At 47.3% G+C, this 16261-nt stretch overlaps 1 protein-coding gene across 1 annotated transcript in view; it reads right to left on the bottom strand.

Annotated features, from left to right (window-relative positions):
- ANK2 (ankyrin 2) overlaps positions 1-7792 on the bottom strand; it is a 273565-nt gene extending 265773 nt beyond the window's left edge. Inside the window, exon 1 of the mRNA XM_064711446.1 lies at positions 7580-7792. Within this exon, the coding sequence (XP_064567516.1) occupies positions 7580-7651 (72 nt within the window). The 5' untranslated portion in view covers positions 7652-7792. The remainder of the gene's footprint in view (positions 1-7579) is intronic.
- Between the last annotated feature and the right edge of the window lie 8469 nt (positions 7793-16261).

The following is a 16261-nucleotide window of genomic DNA, read 5'->3' as shown; positions in this document are numbered from 1 at the left end:
GCGCAGATCCGAGGGCAGGGCCGCCTCCATCGCCCGGTGCCGCTGCAGCCCCGCGCTCACTCCGGGCCCAGCAGCGGCCGCGGTCACTGACTGCTGGCAGCCGGCCCACACCCAGAGGAGAGGGAAAGCCAGATTTTGGGAAGATAGAACTACAAACAAAAACGTCTCTGAGTGCACTCACAGAGCCTACAAAGGATACTTCAGAAGGGTTCTGCTCGTGGGATCTGAGAGCCGTTACTGGCTTGGATCACGTACCAAGCACTCCGCAATTAATAGAAAAGTTTATTTTTTCCCCTCAGAGTTGCATGTGTGGGAGTGCATTCAGGGAGAGGGGGCAGTTGTGCTGTTTTTAACTCAAACATTTTAGGTACAAGCTATTTGTGATGGTATGGAGGAGCTGTAAAACACTAACTGCCCTCAGTTGGCTATTTTCTGAACATACACATATAGATACACAAATAATCTAGAATTACTTTTTTTTCCCCCTTAAGAAAAACAGGAACCACAACATTTAGAAACAGTGCAGAAGATGAATGAGGTCTGGACACCCTCCATCTTTTCAGAGATAAGCTCATAAAACAACACTTCACCCTCTGACCTACGATAAACGACAAGGGTATTTACAGCACCGTGTCACCTGCTCAAAGCCAGCCAGTCTGAGTGCTTGAAATGCATTCCCATCCATCAAATGGCTGTAAGCATCCCATCAGCTTCAAGTTCTCCAGCAGGGCTTACAACTTATGCCAGGACCTCTCACAACTTTTGGAAGATTGACAGGACTTTTGGTTGCACACCATTTCCTCACACACATGCTGCTTGTGGCAAAGCCTCTTTTCTACCCCAGAAACACGACCTTCAAACACCCAGATCATCTTAAACAAAGCTCAGATGAAGCAAGGGATGCATTTCATAAAGCTTCTCACCAGTTTTCAGCAAGCACAGCTTTAATGCTGAAGGAAACACACAAGTGGTCAAAGAGAACTCAAAGAGAACTCAAAGAGAACCTGCAGACAGGTCAGCAGTTTCATCTCCTGCCGCTGTACCTTCATTTGCACCAGCAGAGCCAAACCCAAAGGGTTAATATGGCAAACACCCAACATTTTGTGAAGGGGGATGTTGCTGAATGAATCCTTATTCATAAACAAAGATTCCTTTACTATAGGAAGTCTGAATTGCCCCATGATATCCTGTGCTCCTACTTCTCTTTAGGATCAGTCAAGTTCTGCAGATAAATCAAAATGCTTCTAGACCAGATGGCCAAACCAAACAAAAAAAGAGACAAAGTAAATAACCAAACTGCATAAGCAGAGACAACAAATAATACCCCTGAAACCTTTTTTCTGTCTAGGATTACTTCTGACGCTTGCAGTGAGCAAGGTGCAACTTTTGGTCCTGAAGCTCTTAAGAAGAAATTTTATCAGACTGTTTCAATCAGATGCACAATAGCAAACCTTGAGCTATCTGTGCATCAACAATGGATGTGGGATACAACCTGCTTCGCCCACCCAAGTTCTTACATCTCCCGTGGGTAATGAACAACCGTTTCTGGCTCACATTCCTCTCTCCTTTCCCTAAATGCTTTTATTTTTTGAATACAGTTACATCTTGAAGTCTGCATCCTGCTGGATACCACAGTTTCTGCGTTCCCAGCTGACTCACCATGCCAGTAAGGACAATCAGGTACTTGAGAAAGAAGGATAAAAGGGAAAGGATAGACAGAACAGAACATATTGTGTTTTCCCAACTCTGTTAGTCAATTCCTTATTAACACTCAGCCAGAAGGATTCTACAACCCATTTCCCAGGCAGTGTTTATAGACAGAGAACAACCTCTTGGTGTTTCTGCAGCCCTCTGCAAAAACAACTTTGCAATAAATACTTCATGATAAGACACCAAATACAAGCACAATATAACGTTCATTGAACAGTAGGACTGCAAAAAGCCCTACAGTAACTTCACAAAGGTCTCACCTCTACAGGCAACAATGCTACAGACATGAAGAGCAACAGGCTGTGTTTCCAGCACACATGTGCAGCGTCCAGCACGGAAAAGCTCACCAAGTATTTTGAGGCTTTTGGACAGTATGGGCATTTCTGCATGTTTTCCAGCTTTTTATTTACTCAGAAGAAGTACTACTCCTTCAATATTTAACCGCTTAATAAGCAAATCCTCTAGAGCAGGAGGTGGGCAAGTCACTGCTTTTGGTCAAAGCACCCTTTGCTACTTGTTCCCTCTCACACGCCAGTGCACCCCAATCAGCAACAGTGGCTGCAGCCTCACTACAGCTCCCACAGCACGGCGGGCAGCCCCCTCCTCACATGACATGGTGAGCAGCTCTCACCCTACACAACACGGTCAGCAGGCCCCTCCACCACAACCTAATGGTGGACAGCCCCACTCCGCAGAAAAAATGATGGGAAGCCCCCTCCCCACACAACAAATGGCAGACAGCGCCCCACACACAAAATGGCGGCCAGACCCTCCGGCCCCCACACAAATTGAGGGGAAAATAAAAAAGAAATTGAGGGAAAAAAAAAGAAGAAAAAAAATTTGAGGGGGAAAAATTTTGAGGAAAAAGGGGGAAAAAAAAGAAGGAAAAAATCAGAAAAAAGAAAATAAAGAAAAAACAGAAGAAAAACAAAAACAAGAAAAAGTGGAAAGAATTTAAAAAAAGAAAGAAATTTAAAGTATTTTAAAAATAGAAAACCACCCACACAAAAGGGAAAATAACCAAACAACCCAACAGTCAAACCCTCTACTCTTCCCTGAGGGAACAATCCATCTAAAACAGAACACCTACCAACAACCTCAACATCCCTCACTCAGAAATAAAGTAGAACTGACACACAAATCAGCACCAAATTACAACCCTCACTTCAACCTGCTCCCTCAGCACTTCTACAACAAATAAATATGGAAAATAAATAAAAATAAAGCATTAAAGGCCAGAGCAAGCCCCTACCTGCGCTTCGCAGGAGCCCAGCAGCCCGACTAAGGCGGCGCTGGCTTCTGGAACTTTCCGGCTCCAGGTGCTGCCGATCTGGGTGAAAAGGCCCTGCCTAAGGAGCAGCAGCTGCCCAAGCTCACGGAACCCCTTTGAAACTGCCCAGCCCACCCATTGCTCCTCTTAGAAACCCAGGGAGCAATTGTAATTGCAGGAGCTTGCCTGTTTCCCGTCCCGCCTGGGCTGATCTGGCACAAACTGCAGAGCAGCTGAGGCTGTTTACTAAATTAACTTAGTCTACAAACCCACCTGAACCTGCTTTTCTTTCCCCCTTTTTTACTTTGCTTTTCCACTACTTTTAAGCAAAACCCACAGAAGACCTAATGGGAATCTGAATTGAAAACTTTTAATTCTTCTCTTCCACTGCTGGTAGCTAACGGGGTTTTCATGGAAGTGATAAAGCTTCATATACCTAAATTCTATTAGTTTATAACTACTTGGTGCTTGGTTTTGCAACCCAAATAATACCGTAGCACACTAATTTTTATATGCTGTCTCAACAAATGTAGTCATTTGTGTCCTAACTGTAATTACTTTTTCCTACATTAGGCCACATCCATTATGCAGCAGGTTCATTATGTTCCATATTTCATCAGTTCAGTTCAAGGGGAAGACATTTTCTAGCAGCCTTTTCCCTTGGATATGGCAGGCAGGGATGGGTGGAATAGAAATGTTCAGTTTGATGGATGTTGGCTTTACTAAGCAAGTGCTTCACTAGGCTGATTTTTCAAGCCATTCTAGTTCTCAAAAAATTACTTCTAATTCTTTAGGGTGGCAGAAGGTAAAACAAAAACTAAGCTTGAATCAAATTGAAGTTCAAAGGAGCCTTGAAAATGTGGATTTCAAACAAAGCAAATCTTTGAAATTATGGAAGTAGAATCAGCACTAGCAAAGATGTGGAGGTGAACAACATGCTGTCCAAAGCAAAGAGGCTGGGAGAGGCATTGGCCTAAATCACCCATGAAAGAGAAGCTTAAAATATCCTCAAGTCTTGCCAAGTGTTAGTAGGGGACAAAGTACATCCCGCAGTAGGGAAAAACCTGGGCAGTGGATTAGAAAAGGCAAAAACAGTAGCAGATGAACAGTCATTGTGGTGTGAACAGCCTCTAAGACTGCAGTAGCTTTCAGCAAAAAAAAAAAAGTATCAAAGACAGCATAAAAGAAGAAAAATTCAGCAGAGATACAGAATACTCCTTGAGAAAAGAAAATAAAAATAAGAAAACGGGTTCCTGCAGTCCCACACCAATTGAGGAAGAGATTTTTGTCAAGGTCTAGGAGCAGATTTCATACTGACTAACGCACATCTATTAAGAGTTCATATAAGCTGACAGGCTGGGAAATTGTAGGATTTGAGATGAATTGGAAGGATTCACAACACAGGGCCCTTTTGCTACATGAACATCCCTGGAGAAGCAGAATGCCAGGAGCTCTGTTCTGCATCTTCTCACATCCACTCCAGCACTCTTCATCTGCACACCATGGTGTTCTTTCTTGGTTTAAATTCTTAGTCCAAACCTCAAGTTTGGAATCCCCAAAATATCCACCTCCTTTTGGATTTACAAATACTTCAAACCATATTTCAGGGAGGGGAAAAAAGAAAAAAGTAAAGGAAAGAAAAAGAAAGAAAAAAAAAAAGAAAACAAAGTTGGAACAGGAAAAGGACATCCAGGCAGAGAGATGTCATACCAAAAGAAAATTAGACAGAATAAAGGGATTTAAGGGATCAATAAAGCATGACCACAGGACAATTACCATGTACATTGCTCGATTATAAGGAACTTCACCAGAGATCAGTTAAATTACTCTGGAAGACACTCCTGCACACTTTCTTTCCATATCAGATAATGGATTAGGATGATTGATTTATCCCTGCATGCTCAGAAGTGCAGCGGGAGAGCAGTACCCAAGAGTTACCACATTCCCATGCAAGACACTAGTTAGTTTGCAAATTTTATTCAAGTGAGTGTATTTTTTATTGTGAGAAGTGTTTAAATTTCTTTTTGACAAGTGCAGCACTGACAACTAAAAGGAAAAACAGTAGAAATAATTCACTTGCCTACTGCTAAGAGAAACAACCTCCATCCTATTCCAAATACAAGGGTCTCCATCGTGTAATTTACAACAGCTTGGTCTTTTATATGGTACACTCTTGATCAAGATTTATATCACAAATGCCACTGGTACCTTGACTGCAGTACCTTTAGCCCAATTAATATGTAATAACACAGGTGTTTTAGGTAAAATGCAGCTCTTGCTAAAGCAGGTTCTCAGATGTAAACATTATCCTCAGTTCTGCAAAAGCCCTCAATACATATTTCAAATAAAGGGCACATTTAAAGATGTCTTAGATGGATTGAGAGACATGGTAAAAACTCCACAAATACCAATTTCTTTCAAACAGCTTCTTCAGTGAGTCTTACTTGCAGGCTGCAAGCCAGGACTAACCTCAAGGATCTCCCAAAGGTACCCGTGTTACGGGAACTCGGCACATTGCTAATATCAATTTCCATTCAGCATTATCACAACAAGTGCAATGTGATAACAAAAGTCAGTACAACAGCTTCAGACAGACATGTTCACTTCCCTTCTGTTTGTACTCTTCTCCCTTCCTAAGGATGCAAGAAACACTTGGTAAAGTGGGAGGCTGGTAGTGATTTATAGGAAACCAGATTGACTTCTGCCAGTGTTGTTCTTTACCTTGGTCTGAAGCGGCTTTGGGAATTTATTCATGGAGTTTCCCACTCCTGTGAAGGTCACCCAATAAGCTGTGTGTATGATGTCTTATTGAGTGGCAGCAGAAATTTAGATAAAGAAATAAATAAATGAACACCAGACTGTACCCCAGCCGTAGATCAGAGAAACATGAGCGATGAGTCATTCCTTTTCAAATGCAATTAAAAATAATTTTAAACATAGAGTGGACAAAATGCAGAGGAAGACAGTAAAACAACCACAGTAGCCAATTTTTTAATGAGTAATTTCTGCCTACTAGTTCAGGATGCTCGTTTCTTCCTCATGCAAAATGAATAACCCCGTGAGAGGCCAATTCAGAACGCTCCGGAGAACGCAGCAGTCTGGGTTTGCTGCTGGACATGCAGCAATAAATAATTGGTAACCTTGTGTTTCCCAGCTGCTGAGGAACAAACCAAAGGTCTGAAACAAGGAGGATCACAGAAAAGGAGCTGTCTCCAAAGGACCTGGTCACTGCTTGGAAGGATGCTGCTTACCTGGACTCAGTGAGCACACAGACCAAGTTAGAGGCAAAGAGAAGCCAGGTTCAATAAGGATCCCCAGTGCTTGGGGTCCTCATCCCCAACTCGTTCCTCCCCTACCTGGAACTTCTTTTCCATCCTCAGCACTTCTCATCCTGCTGATCACACCTACTACAGGTTGCAATAAACTGGAGTGATCCTCACTGGTCATTCACCCTCCTAAAACCAAACTTCAGAACTAAAATCACTTTTTCTTCTGGTTTGCAGCGGGGAACAGAACAGGAAGTGCCAAAATACTCGGGTCGAGGGGGCAGCTGTTCTTGTGCCATTTGCAGCCAGAGTCATCAGCACACCCACACAAAGGCCTTTTTGCTGGAGCTGCCCAGCCCAAACTTCCGGCGTGTAAGGGACTGACAAGTTTAAACATTCCCCCAAACTCTCAGATGTCTGTCCCAACTCCAGACTCCTGAGATTTCCTCATCAACGCTACCGCCAGTGAAAATGGGAGGGGGAAAAAAACCAGTAGGAAAGGATTTCTTTTTGGATTTATTTTTGAGTACATACATACTACACTAATCTGATTACGCACGGGGAATCCTCCTTTACAGCAGCTTTTCTTTTATTGACCTTATTTTCTTTATTAATAACCGCCGTAGCATTAGAGCCTTAGCAGGAACATGCAAACTGAACACACGGGCACCGCGTCCCTCCATTCCTGCCTCTCCCATTTCCATGGGGCTCACGGAACGAACCCCGCAGACACGCAGCAGCAGCTCGGCCTCACCGACCCAGCCGGGCCAAGAACGTCAAACAACTCCAGCGACCAACTTCCCCATTCCAAATGTAAATTAATGCAGCAGCCGCCGCTCAGAGCGGAGCTCCCGCCTTGCGCGGAGACAGATGCCAGCGGAAAAGCGTTGCATGCAGCCGGAGCGGGAGCAGCCTCTGGGAAGCTGCAGCATTACGTTAATTGAGATTTTATTCATGCCTTCGGAGCCGCGCTGCCACGGCGGTGATGCAGCACGACACGCACGGCGCTGCACCACTGTGAAGTTACACACGCGTGCCTGCGCTCCCCTCTGCGTGCGACGGTGCGGGCACACCTGGGCAGGTGCTGCTTGCGATGCTTTCGGGATAGGGATGGCATTTGTGGTTTTGTTATGGAAGTGGGGTTTTTATTGAACAGAACAGAAACCATCCCTGGTTGCACCATCCACCTGCCCACCTCAAACTGCCGATGCACTTGCGGGCCGCTCGCATCCCTGCCTCCCGCGCCCCTCCGCATCCCGCGGGCTCCGTCCCCCCCTTTCCCCGCTCCGCTCGGGGACTCGCCCCCCGCCCCCGCCCGCCGGGGAGCACCCACCTGGCGAAGGCGAGGCGGGCCGGCGGGGGGCGAGGGGCCGCCTCCCGGCGCGGGGGGCGCGGGCGAAGCCATCTTCGGCTCCTTCCCGCCGCCGCCCGCCTCCTTTCAGCCCCCCGCGGCCGCCACCATGCCGGGGACCCGCGGGTGACCTTGGCGGCCGCTGCAGCCGTGGGTGGGGGCGCGGGGGGTGCGGAGGCAGCGGCCGCGCTGCCGATGGATGAGCTCACGGACACATCGGCGGCTGCCGGCGGGCGGCGCGGGCGGAGGACCCGCCTCGTCCCCCCCCTCCCCCGCCACACACACACACCCCCGGTACACCCCACCCGCGATCACACCCCCACACACACATACAAGGCTCCTGCACGGCACCCCTCCCGTGCTGAACCCGGGGGGCTTTTGTTTTAAATGACAGCGGAATGCTGCGCTTTCCCCCTTCGGCTCCAAGTGTCAAAACGCGGGGATACACCCGGGTGTAGAGAAACGAGGGTATCCCTCAGCTGTGCTTGTCCTCATATACCACCCTCTGCTCGCAGGGTTTTAAACCCCCGAGTGCCCTTCGGACGTCATCTGGAGGATAATGAACGAGGGGGAATTCTTCCCTGTTGCCTACATTCAAATCTTTTAAGGCCAGGGGGAATCCTATAATCGGAGAGCCTTATCTCCCACATATGACAAGAATTTCTGGGAAGACAATTTCCCTCGAAAACAAACCCCGAACAGCTGGTGAAGCTACAATATGCACATCAGGAAAGCGATTTAAAATAACAAAGTTAAGATAAATTCACTATCCCTAGGCAAGTGGTTCCAATGACTAATGACACTAATTTAGCCCCAAATTTTAACCACGAGAGCCCACTACACCCCTGCCTTCCTTTTTGCCCGAGAAAACCTTCACTCACTCACATTTAAATGTGGCACCGTGTCACAAATCCTCACCAAAATCCCTGTCTCCTTAACAGAGCAATCTGCTATTAAAACAAATTATCCCCTTATTCAGCAGAGAATGAATTTGCTGCTTCACTCAAGTTCCTTTCCAAAAATAGCTCGTTCTTTAGCACGAGGTGTTGGAAAGCTGCTAATCAACATTTATTCCTCTGCAAAAGTGGTACGGATGCCCTGTCCCAGCCTGTCATCCCATCAGCCTTCCCGGATCCCGGTGCCATCAGCTCAAAGTAGCCCTGGGAAGCATAGGCTGGAAAGTCACCATGATTTCCAGCGCATTAGGGAGATGCTAAATTTATTCCAACCTGCTAATTACTTTAACAACGACTTAGTCGCGTTTGCGTGGGGATTTAGCCAATACCTTTAAGTCCCACCTCCGGCTCCGTGTCCCTACATCCATCCCCTGCTGACGCCTTGGCAGCCTTTTGTAACACCTGGCATGTCTTTGGCTGAACAGAAGCCACCGGCTGTGGGAAGGGAAAGCACCGGTATTCCTCACTTGTGGAACACTGCAGGTGTAGAGGACACTTCTCCCAAACCATCTAAAAGCAAGGTTTGCCTTGTATCTGCTTGCCTTGTATCTCCTCCTCGGATCCCGCCACAATGCCTTGTGCGTAACGCACAGGTTTATTCCTGGGAAGTACCAGCACATCTCCAGTGTGCTCCAGGCTGGCAAGAGAGCTCAGCAGCTCCAGGGCCACGGATAGACTGGATGGATCTGGATGACAAAGAAGGCTGAGAAGCCATAAAACCCAGTAATAGGTGATGGGAATTGGAGACTTGGTTATCAAGAAGGGTGGAGCAGAGGGAGCGAGTTGAAAACCAAGCCCCCGGTGAGAGGAAAGCAATTTGGCCATCACCATGTGTCCTGTATTTTAAGATTTTGTTGGAAGATGTCTCCCAGGGAAGCTTGGAATACTGTTCCTGCTCACACTCAGAACTGAGTTTCCCTTCTGGTTTCTTCCCGATCAATTTTACCACCTACTTCCAAAAAAATCAGGTTTTGCTGCTCCTTTCTTATCTCCCAAACCTTTACCAGGTGAAAGGCTTTCCTTACCTGTGCACTCAGGTACAACTCATTCTAAGAATGAGCTGCTGGGGAAGAAATCAAGGACATAATAAAACTCCCAGGGGTTCCTAGGAGTTTAATCTTGTCAAGAAAGGCTCCTTGTGGTTCCCAACATTCCAAACAGAACATCCTTTTCCACCGCTGATCTGGCTTAGTGTTCTCACATTAGAGGTACAAAAATGGGCCAAAATTGAGAGGGAGATATTCAGAAGAAAAAAAGCAGCTCCAGTTCTGAATGCCCTCAGCAGGGACAGAAGATCCCATCTCCTGTCACCACCAAAGCTGTTGAATGCCATGTTTCCAAGGTCCTTAGCTTTGGCTTCAGCCACAGCTCCGTGCCAGCAGGATGGCACAGGGAGCCATCAGGAGGAGCACAAAGGGAAGCAGAAGGAAAAAATCTGACTGAAAATAAGTCGCATTGCAGAGTGGTTGTGATTTTCAGGACCGCCTAAGGGACTTGGATGACCAATTCCTACTTAATTGGGCATTATAATTTCCTAGGCATACTTGAAAACCTCTGCCAAGACTTGTGAACAGTTCATTCCCATGTTCAGCTTTGGGGAGCAGCCCTTTTTATCCCAACACACAGTACAAGCTTAACCTTAATGAAGAAAACATTTTTTCTGCTCCAAGAATTGAGGTTTTGTGATGAGGACATCTCTTTCCAAGCCACCCTTGTGTACTTGAGGAGATTGTTTCTATATTTTGGTATTAACTCCAATGTTGTTCCATTTCTCATTGATATCTGCAGGTCCTGGGTTAAACTTCATTTCTGTGCACAGCCTGCTAGCAGACCTCCAGCCTTGTTCTCACCACTTATTCTCCTCTGTGCCTGGAGTTAGAATCCCCCCCTGGGCACAGCTTTGCCCTTTCGCCTACTTTTCCACTTGGGCAGTGATTTTACACTCCACTTCCTTTTGGATGAATTTCAGATTCACGGAACTGGTTTTTTTCGCTGAAATATCCCTAGTATCAGGTTCTAAGCACTCTACTGTGATCGGGGCTTTCCCGAGGGATGCTATCCCCGGGCATAAGTTCCTGGGGCCAGGTTACTCAGCCTCCTGACTCTGTACCTGACATAAGGACCAGGAGATCCTCCCTGCGGATGCCGTTGGGGGCGGGCAGTGCTCCGGTATCAGAACAATTAGCAGGCAATTAACAGCGAGATAACAGATAAAGGAGCTCGACCTCCCCAGTGCCAATCCCGAGTGAGGGGTACGATGCTGTGTAGTACATCTTCAATATTTGAGTGCATAATCTTCAAAATTTGAGCGCTGCAGCAAGCAGCATGGCTGCTCCTCTTTGTCATGCCTCTATTGCTCTTTCATTTTACAGCAACAACCCCTTTGGGTAAGGGCTCTCCTCTGACTTTGCTAAACATGACAGGCCAAAAGCTGAGCAGAATTCTCATCTATAATCACCCAGTTCTGCTCAAAACCACCAATCCATGCTTCCCAGAGGTTTGCCAGCAGCCAGGCTGCGGGATGTGTGTGGCTGCCGCCTGGCAGCTCTGCAGCACGGGCACGCAGTGCGATGCTCCGCCGGGGGAAAGGAGCCGGAGCGGCGCGGCGGAGAGGAGAGCAGCCTGCAGCCAGGTCTGCACACAAAGAGGGGGCACCATGGAAACTGCCGCAGAACAAAGGCGCCACAGGGAGGGTCGGGGCGGCGAGCCGTGCCACGACCTGCCAGCAATGTCCGAAATACTCCTCTGTGCCTGCTGCCTTCACCTCCCAGAGCTGCAGCCCCCGCCACGCAGCGCTGAACTGGGGCTGCCCAGGGAGTGCAGCGGGCTCTGGGATTCGCTTCCTCACCTCTGAAAGAAAATTAGGAATCGTGACAGGCAGATTCCGCAGAGGACTGTGTTTTCCATCACCAAGGTGATGATGTAAAGTAGGGCAGCCCGCAGGGAATACACAGAAAAAGCATTTACTCTCCGGTAAGGACTGGAAAAGAGCCTACTAGAAGGGATAATAAGCAGGACTTAAAAGACATACTTTGCCCTCCAGAGGCTCAGGGGTTATTTCAGGGAACTTTCAGCATCTGTTTTTTCCCCTTTTGCCCCCCCTCCCCCATCTTCCAAGTGCCAACTGCTGGAGATGTGTGCTGAGTTCAAGGAAACCTCAGTCCCACTGGGTATATGGCTGCTCTGATTTGTTCTACCTTTGAACATCTGCTGCTAGCCAAATCTTCATCTCATTTGCTTCAAGACAAGTGCATGGAGTGATACCAGCACATTGCAGCTAAGGGAGTCCCCACTGCATGCTTTTCCTCTAGTGGTTGTACTGTACAGCAGGATTCAGACTGTAGCAGGGGGAAGCTGACACATCCAGCTCAACATCTATCCATCTTCTTCTAGTTCAGGAACAGCTGAAACATGATTTTGGTCTGGAAATCCTGATGGATAACAACAGTTTTTACTCCTAGGATGGAGTGGTATTTACAGATCTAGTGGGCTTTCCCCCCACATGACATTTGTGTGCCCCTGACAAGCACCAGGAAATAACCCCTAGTAATTCCCACACTGCCTGTAATGATGTTGAAAAACCACAGCATGACATTGCCAGTTCTTTTTCCTCTCCAGTGGCTCCAAGTCTCAGTGACAGATGAATACAAAACAGATGGGATGGTGGCAGAACCTCATCAGATGGACCTGATGGGCCTCAAGCTGCCCGTGCTATCGCATAGATTAGTGTCACATTATGCTGGGCTTTGTACTTTGATATTGAAAGCCACAGACTGCCTTTAGCCTTTTGTCTTGTCCTGTCCAAATGTTGAGATCCTCTTTCTGATTTTGATATTATGCACAAGATAGATGTTAGAAGCTGCATCTATACTTGTGTGCATCGACTTTCTGTGCTAACCTTTGAAATGGCAGAAGAGACTCTTGTGCTGCAAGAAAAGGCTTCTTGAACTGCTGCATTTAAAAAATTAGACCAAAAAACTCTAAGCAAGTATTTGGTCTCACTAGATTTTTGTCATGCATGCTTCTCAGATTGCTATTATTGCATGTAATTATTAAATAGCCATATTAGTTGGAAATATCTGTATTTGGCCACATCAACAAACCTGACAAGGCCACTCAGCCCAAGAGATCCCTGTGAGCTGTACTGTGAGCAGCTGCAGCAGAGCCATGTCACTGAAAAATAACATCTCCTCTCTGTGACACAATTGCTCCTTGCCTTTAGCACAGCAGACACGGGATGTTCCCAAGGGACACTCACTGCAGGCACACCATGGAGCCAGCTTGCTGAGACCAAGAACATCAGTCAGACTCTCAGTGATCCATGGCCACGTGTGCAGCCCCCTGCAGAAGGGTCTGTCCTGCCTCTGCACAGAGCCACCATCATGTCCTTGTCAGGAAACACTGTGGCATGCTAGGAGAGGTGAAGAACAAAAACCTGGGAAGCCCATTTCATTGGGAAGCAGAGCTGCTTGGTCAAGCTGGTGTTGGAGGGGTCTGGCAGGTCAGCTCCTCTTGGGAGGTTTCCAGTCGGGCTTTAGGCATGATGCAAACCCCAGGAGAACAGCTCCCCTGTGGCACCTTGTCAATTCTCATCCCCATCACAGCTAAAGCCAGACAGTGCTGAGACATGAAGGAAAAAAATGGTTTCAAAATTAACCCTCTGATCATGGGTCAGGACCTCTCTGGATGAGGCAGCCACGGAGGTTTGGAAAGGCCAAAATCAGAATCACTGCGGTGAGACAGGTTGATGAACATCTGCCCACACAGCAGGACACACTGTCTGCCATCCAGCAGCCTTCCCACCAGGAGAGTGCAGAGAGAACATTCTGGGCAATGCCAGCTTCCCTCATCCCTGCCTCATCCACACCAGCCTCAACAGGAATAGCTCCATGTCCCCCCATGAAGTGCCACCTCACATCCAAAGGACAAGTTATCCTCTCCATATACCATGTGACCACACTCAGCATTAACTCTCACAGCCATACCTCCACATTGTGAAAGTTCCAGCCACCTCTTTCCAATAAGAACTCCTCAGGAAGCTTGCCAAGGAAGGGCTCTCTCTTCTGCATGCACCACTTCCCTACCAGTTGCTTTGATCCATTTGAATTTCCCTTAAAATTGTTGCTTTTGCACAACAAAAGAAACTATACATATATATTTATATATATAATTCTATACACATAATTGAGGACAAAATAAATACGAAGTTCCCAACCAACAATACAAGACAATAGATGTTAAAAAGAGTGGGCCACACTGTAAAGGCAAGATTCCAACCCAGCAACAAGCTCCATGCCCACGGTAAAACACTTGGACAACAAATGGGCTATAAAATACAATGGGCTATAAAATACAGCACAGGCATGGTAATGAGGGCACCTGAACCAGGGGATATGGTGCCAAATTCAGGCTTAAAAGCTGCAAAGTGGCTCTGGGTGTGTTTCCCTGCTGGAAGCTGCAGATGACCAGCTCTCTGCTGCAGCTGTACCTATATTTAGTTGTACTGAGGCCAAGAGGTGACCATAGAAATACATCTCTAGCTGCAGCCTAAACCCAGTCAGGATACACAGCTGCATCTTGCAACACCCAAACAATTTTCAATATTTTGCCCTGAGTATAAGCACGTTTCCATCAGAGGAAGAGCATGCAAAAGGACAAGGATCAGAGCTGGAGAGTTTCAAACATGCTGATGGGTAAGGAGGACACGAGATGGGAATTGGAGGGAAAGAGGTTCACATTCCATCTTTATTTTTTTAGGATACTGACTGTGTTTTTTCCACAGTTCTGCTCTTACAACAAAAATTACTTTGGTGCATACACAGACCTGAACCAACAGGTCAAGTACACTTTGTATTTGCAGCTGTGGAAAAGGCTTTCTAGGCTAAACCTTGCAAGGAATTACCTATTGAGGCACCAGATCTGAGAGAGTGGCTCTATCCCAAAAACATTCACTGAACCAATATTGTACAAGGTACAGCTTTTTGTAACAGAATGTTTCTGTGTGTAACAAGCAGCAGAAAGAGAAGCACCAGCCACCGTGGGGGAAAACAAACCAAAACAAAGAAGATTGCATAAAGCACGGAGGTAAAAAGGTGTTGAACCACATCTGCTTCATACCTCATTCAGGGGTAGGAGAAATGGACCATTCTTGCCCAAAATAAAAGTACACAGCTTCATCTAGGGGACAGCCCAGCTGTTCCCGGCACTGTTTGTGCCTCCAGCCCAGGACAGCTGGAGCAGCTTTGCCCTCTGCTGGTCCCGGGAGGGCTCTCAGCCCAGCCCAGCTCAGGCAGGAGCCTCCCTGTCCCATGGACACCTCCTGGGGATGTCACCCTCACCCCCGGCCTTCCCAGGCCCAGAATTAAATACAGCGCAGGACTTGAGGAGTTGACAGCTTAGTCAGGGTAGCAACACCAGAGAGGGAATGAAAAGTCTGGGAAAAACAATTTTAAAAACCCAAGAAATTAAATATGATGGAGCAGAAGTCCCTGCTCCAGTCCAGAATGGTAAAAGGGGTAGTCAACGGCCCTAATTAAATCACACCACACTAGAAGGCATTTCCCATCAGACTCCTCACTGCATTCCAAGTGCTTTCTTTCACACAAATCACCAGGATTGCACACCACAAGGAAACATTCGGAAACAGCATTCCTGGCAGCCAGCTGCCTCCAAGGGTGATGGCCAGGGGAGAGAGACCCCAGGTAGCCCCTCTGCCCATAGAGACACCACTCACTCCCAAGTGCCAGAGCTGGTTTGTCCCTTCCCTTCACCCCTGTTCCACTTGTTGTGCCTCTTGAGGAGTTTGTTTGGTTGTACTCAAAACGCCAGAAGGCTAGAAAAGCACAGCAGTGTTTGTCCAGCACAAACCCAGTCACCCTGGCAACGGGCAGCAAAGCTTTCCCAGCCTCTCCTGCCCCGTTTTGTCCCGGTTTTTGCCGGCACTGGTGTGACTGGGGTGACAGCTGGGAGTGCCAAGTATGCCGTCAGCACCATCCCAGCAAGGGCAGGGATGAATGCAAGAGCTGGCCTGGCTCTGCTGGAAGCCAAGGGACACTTGTGTGCTGCCAAGCCCCCGGGAGCTGGCAGCTCCCTAACGCCCTCCACAGCAGAGCCATCCCCTGCAGGAAAGGTAACTGCATTACTTACTGCCTCACTCAGGCAGTCTCAAAGTCACCCAAGCATAGCTGATCTAATTATTTTTGCAGCCCTGTGCAGCATTATTGCCATGATTTAATCCTGCCTGGGATCATTAGACACCGTGGTACCGTTAAGAAAGCAATTATGACACTGACCCATGTTTTCAGGGAGCTGGGCAGGCAAGTGCCTTTGTCATCTATCAGAAGGTAATTTTCTAATGTGATTTAGAGCCTCTCTAGAAGAAGATAATGTACTTGCTGCCTTTCAAGGATGCCTTCAAGTCTGAATTAAACTAGGGTACAGTGAATATCTTAGGGGGAAAACCTCCCAAAACACAAGTGTTAGCTGTGTGAAATAAAGCAGGCAGAACAGGTTTGCTCCAGGTAGGATGAGGACAGTCAAAAAAACATTTACCAAAAGTTCAAAATCCAGTGTAAAAAGGCTTTTGCACATTGCAGGGCCAGTGGAGTGGGATACTGTGCTGAGTGGGGGCACTGACTACTGAAAAACAGGAGGTCCAATCATCCTGGAGTATCAGGCATGTGTTCCACTAGAACCAATCCTGCTGCTG

This window comes from Zonotrichia leucophrys, chromosome 4 (genome assembly GCF_028769735.1).
Source record: "Zonotrichia leucophrys gambelii isolate GWCS_2022_RI chromosome 4, RI_Zleu_2.0, whole genome shotgun sequence".
Lineage (NCBI taxonomy): Eukaryota > Metazoa > Chordata > Aves > Passeriformes > Passerellidae > Zonotrichia > Zonotrichia leucophrys.
The sequence above is the reverse complement of the archived record's forward strand: the minus strand, read 5'-3'. Positions and strand labels throughout refer to the sequence as shown.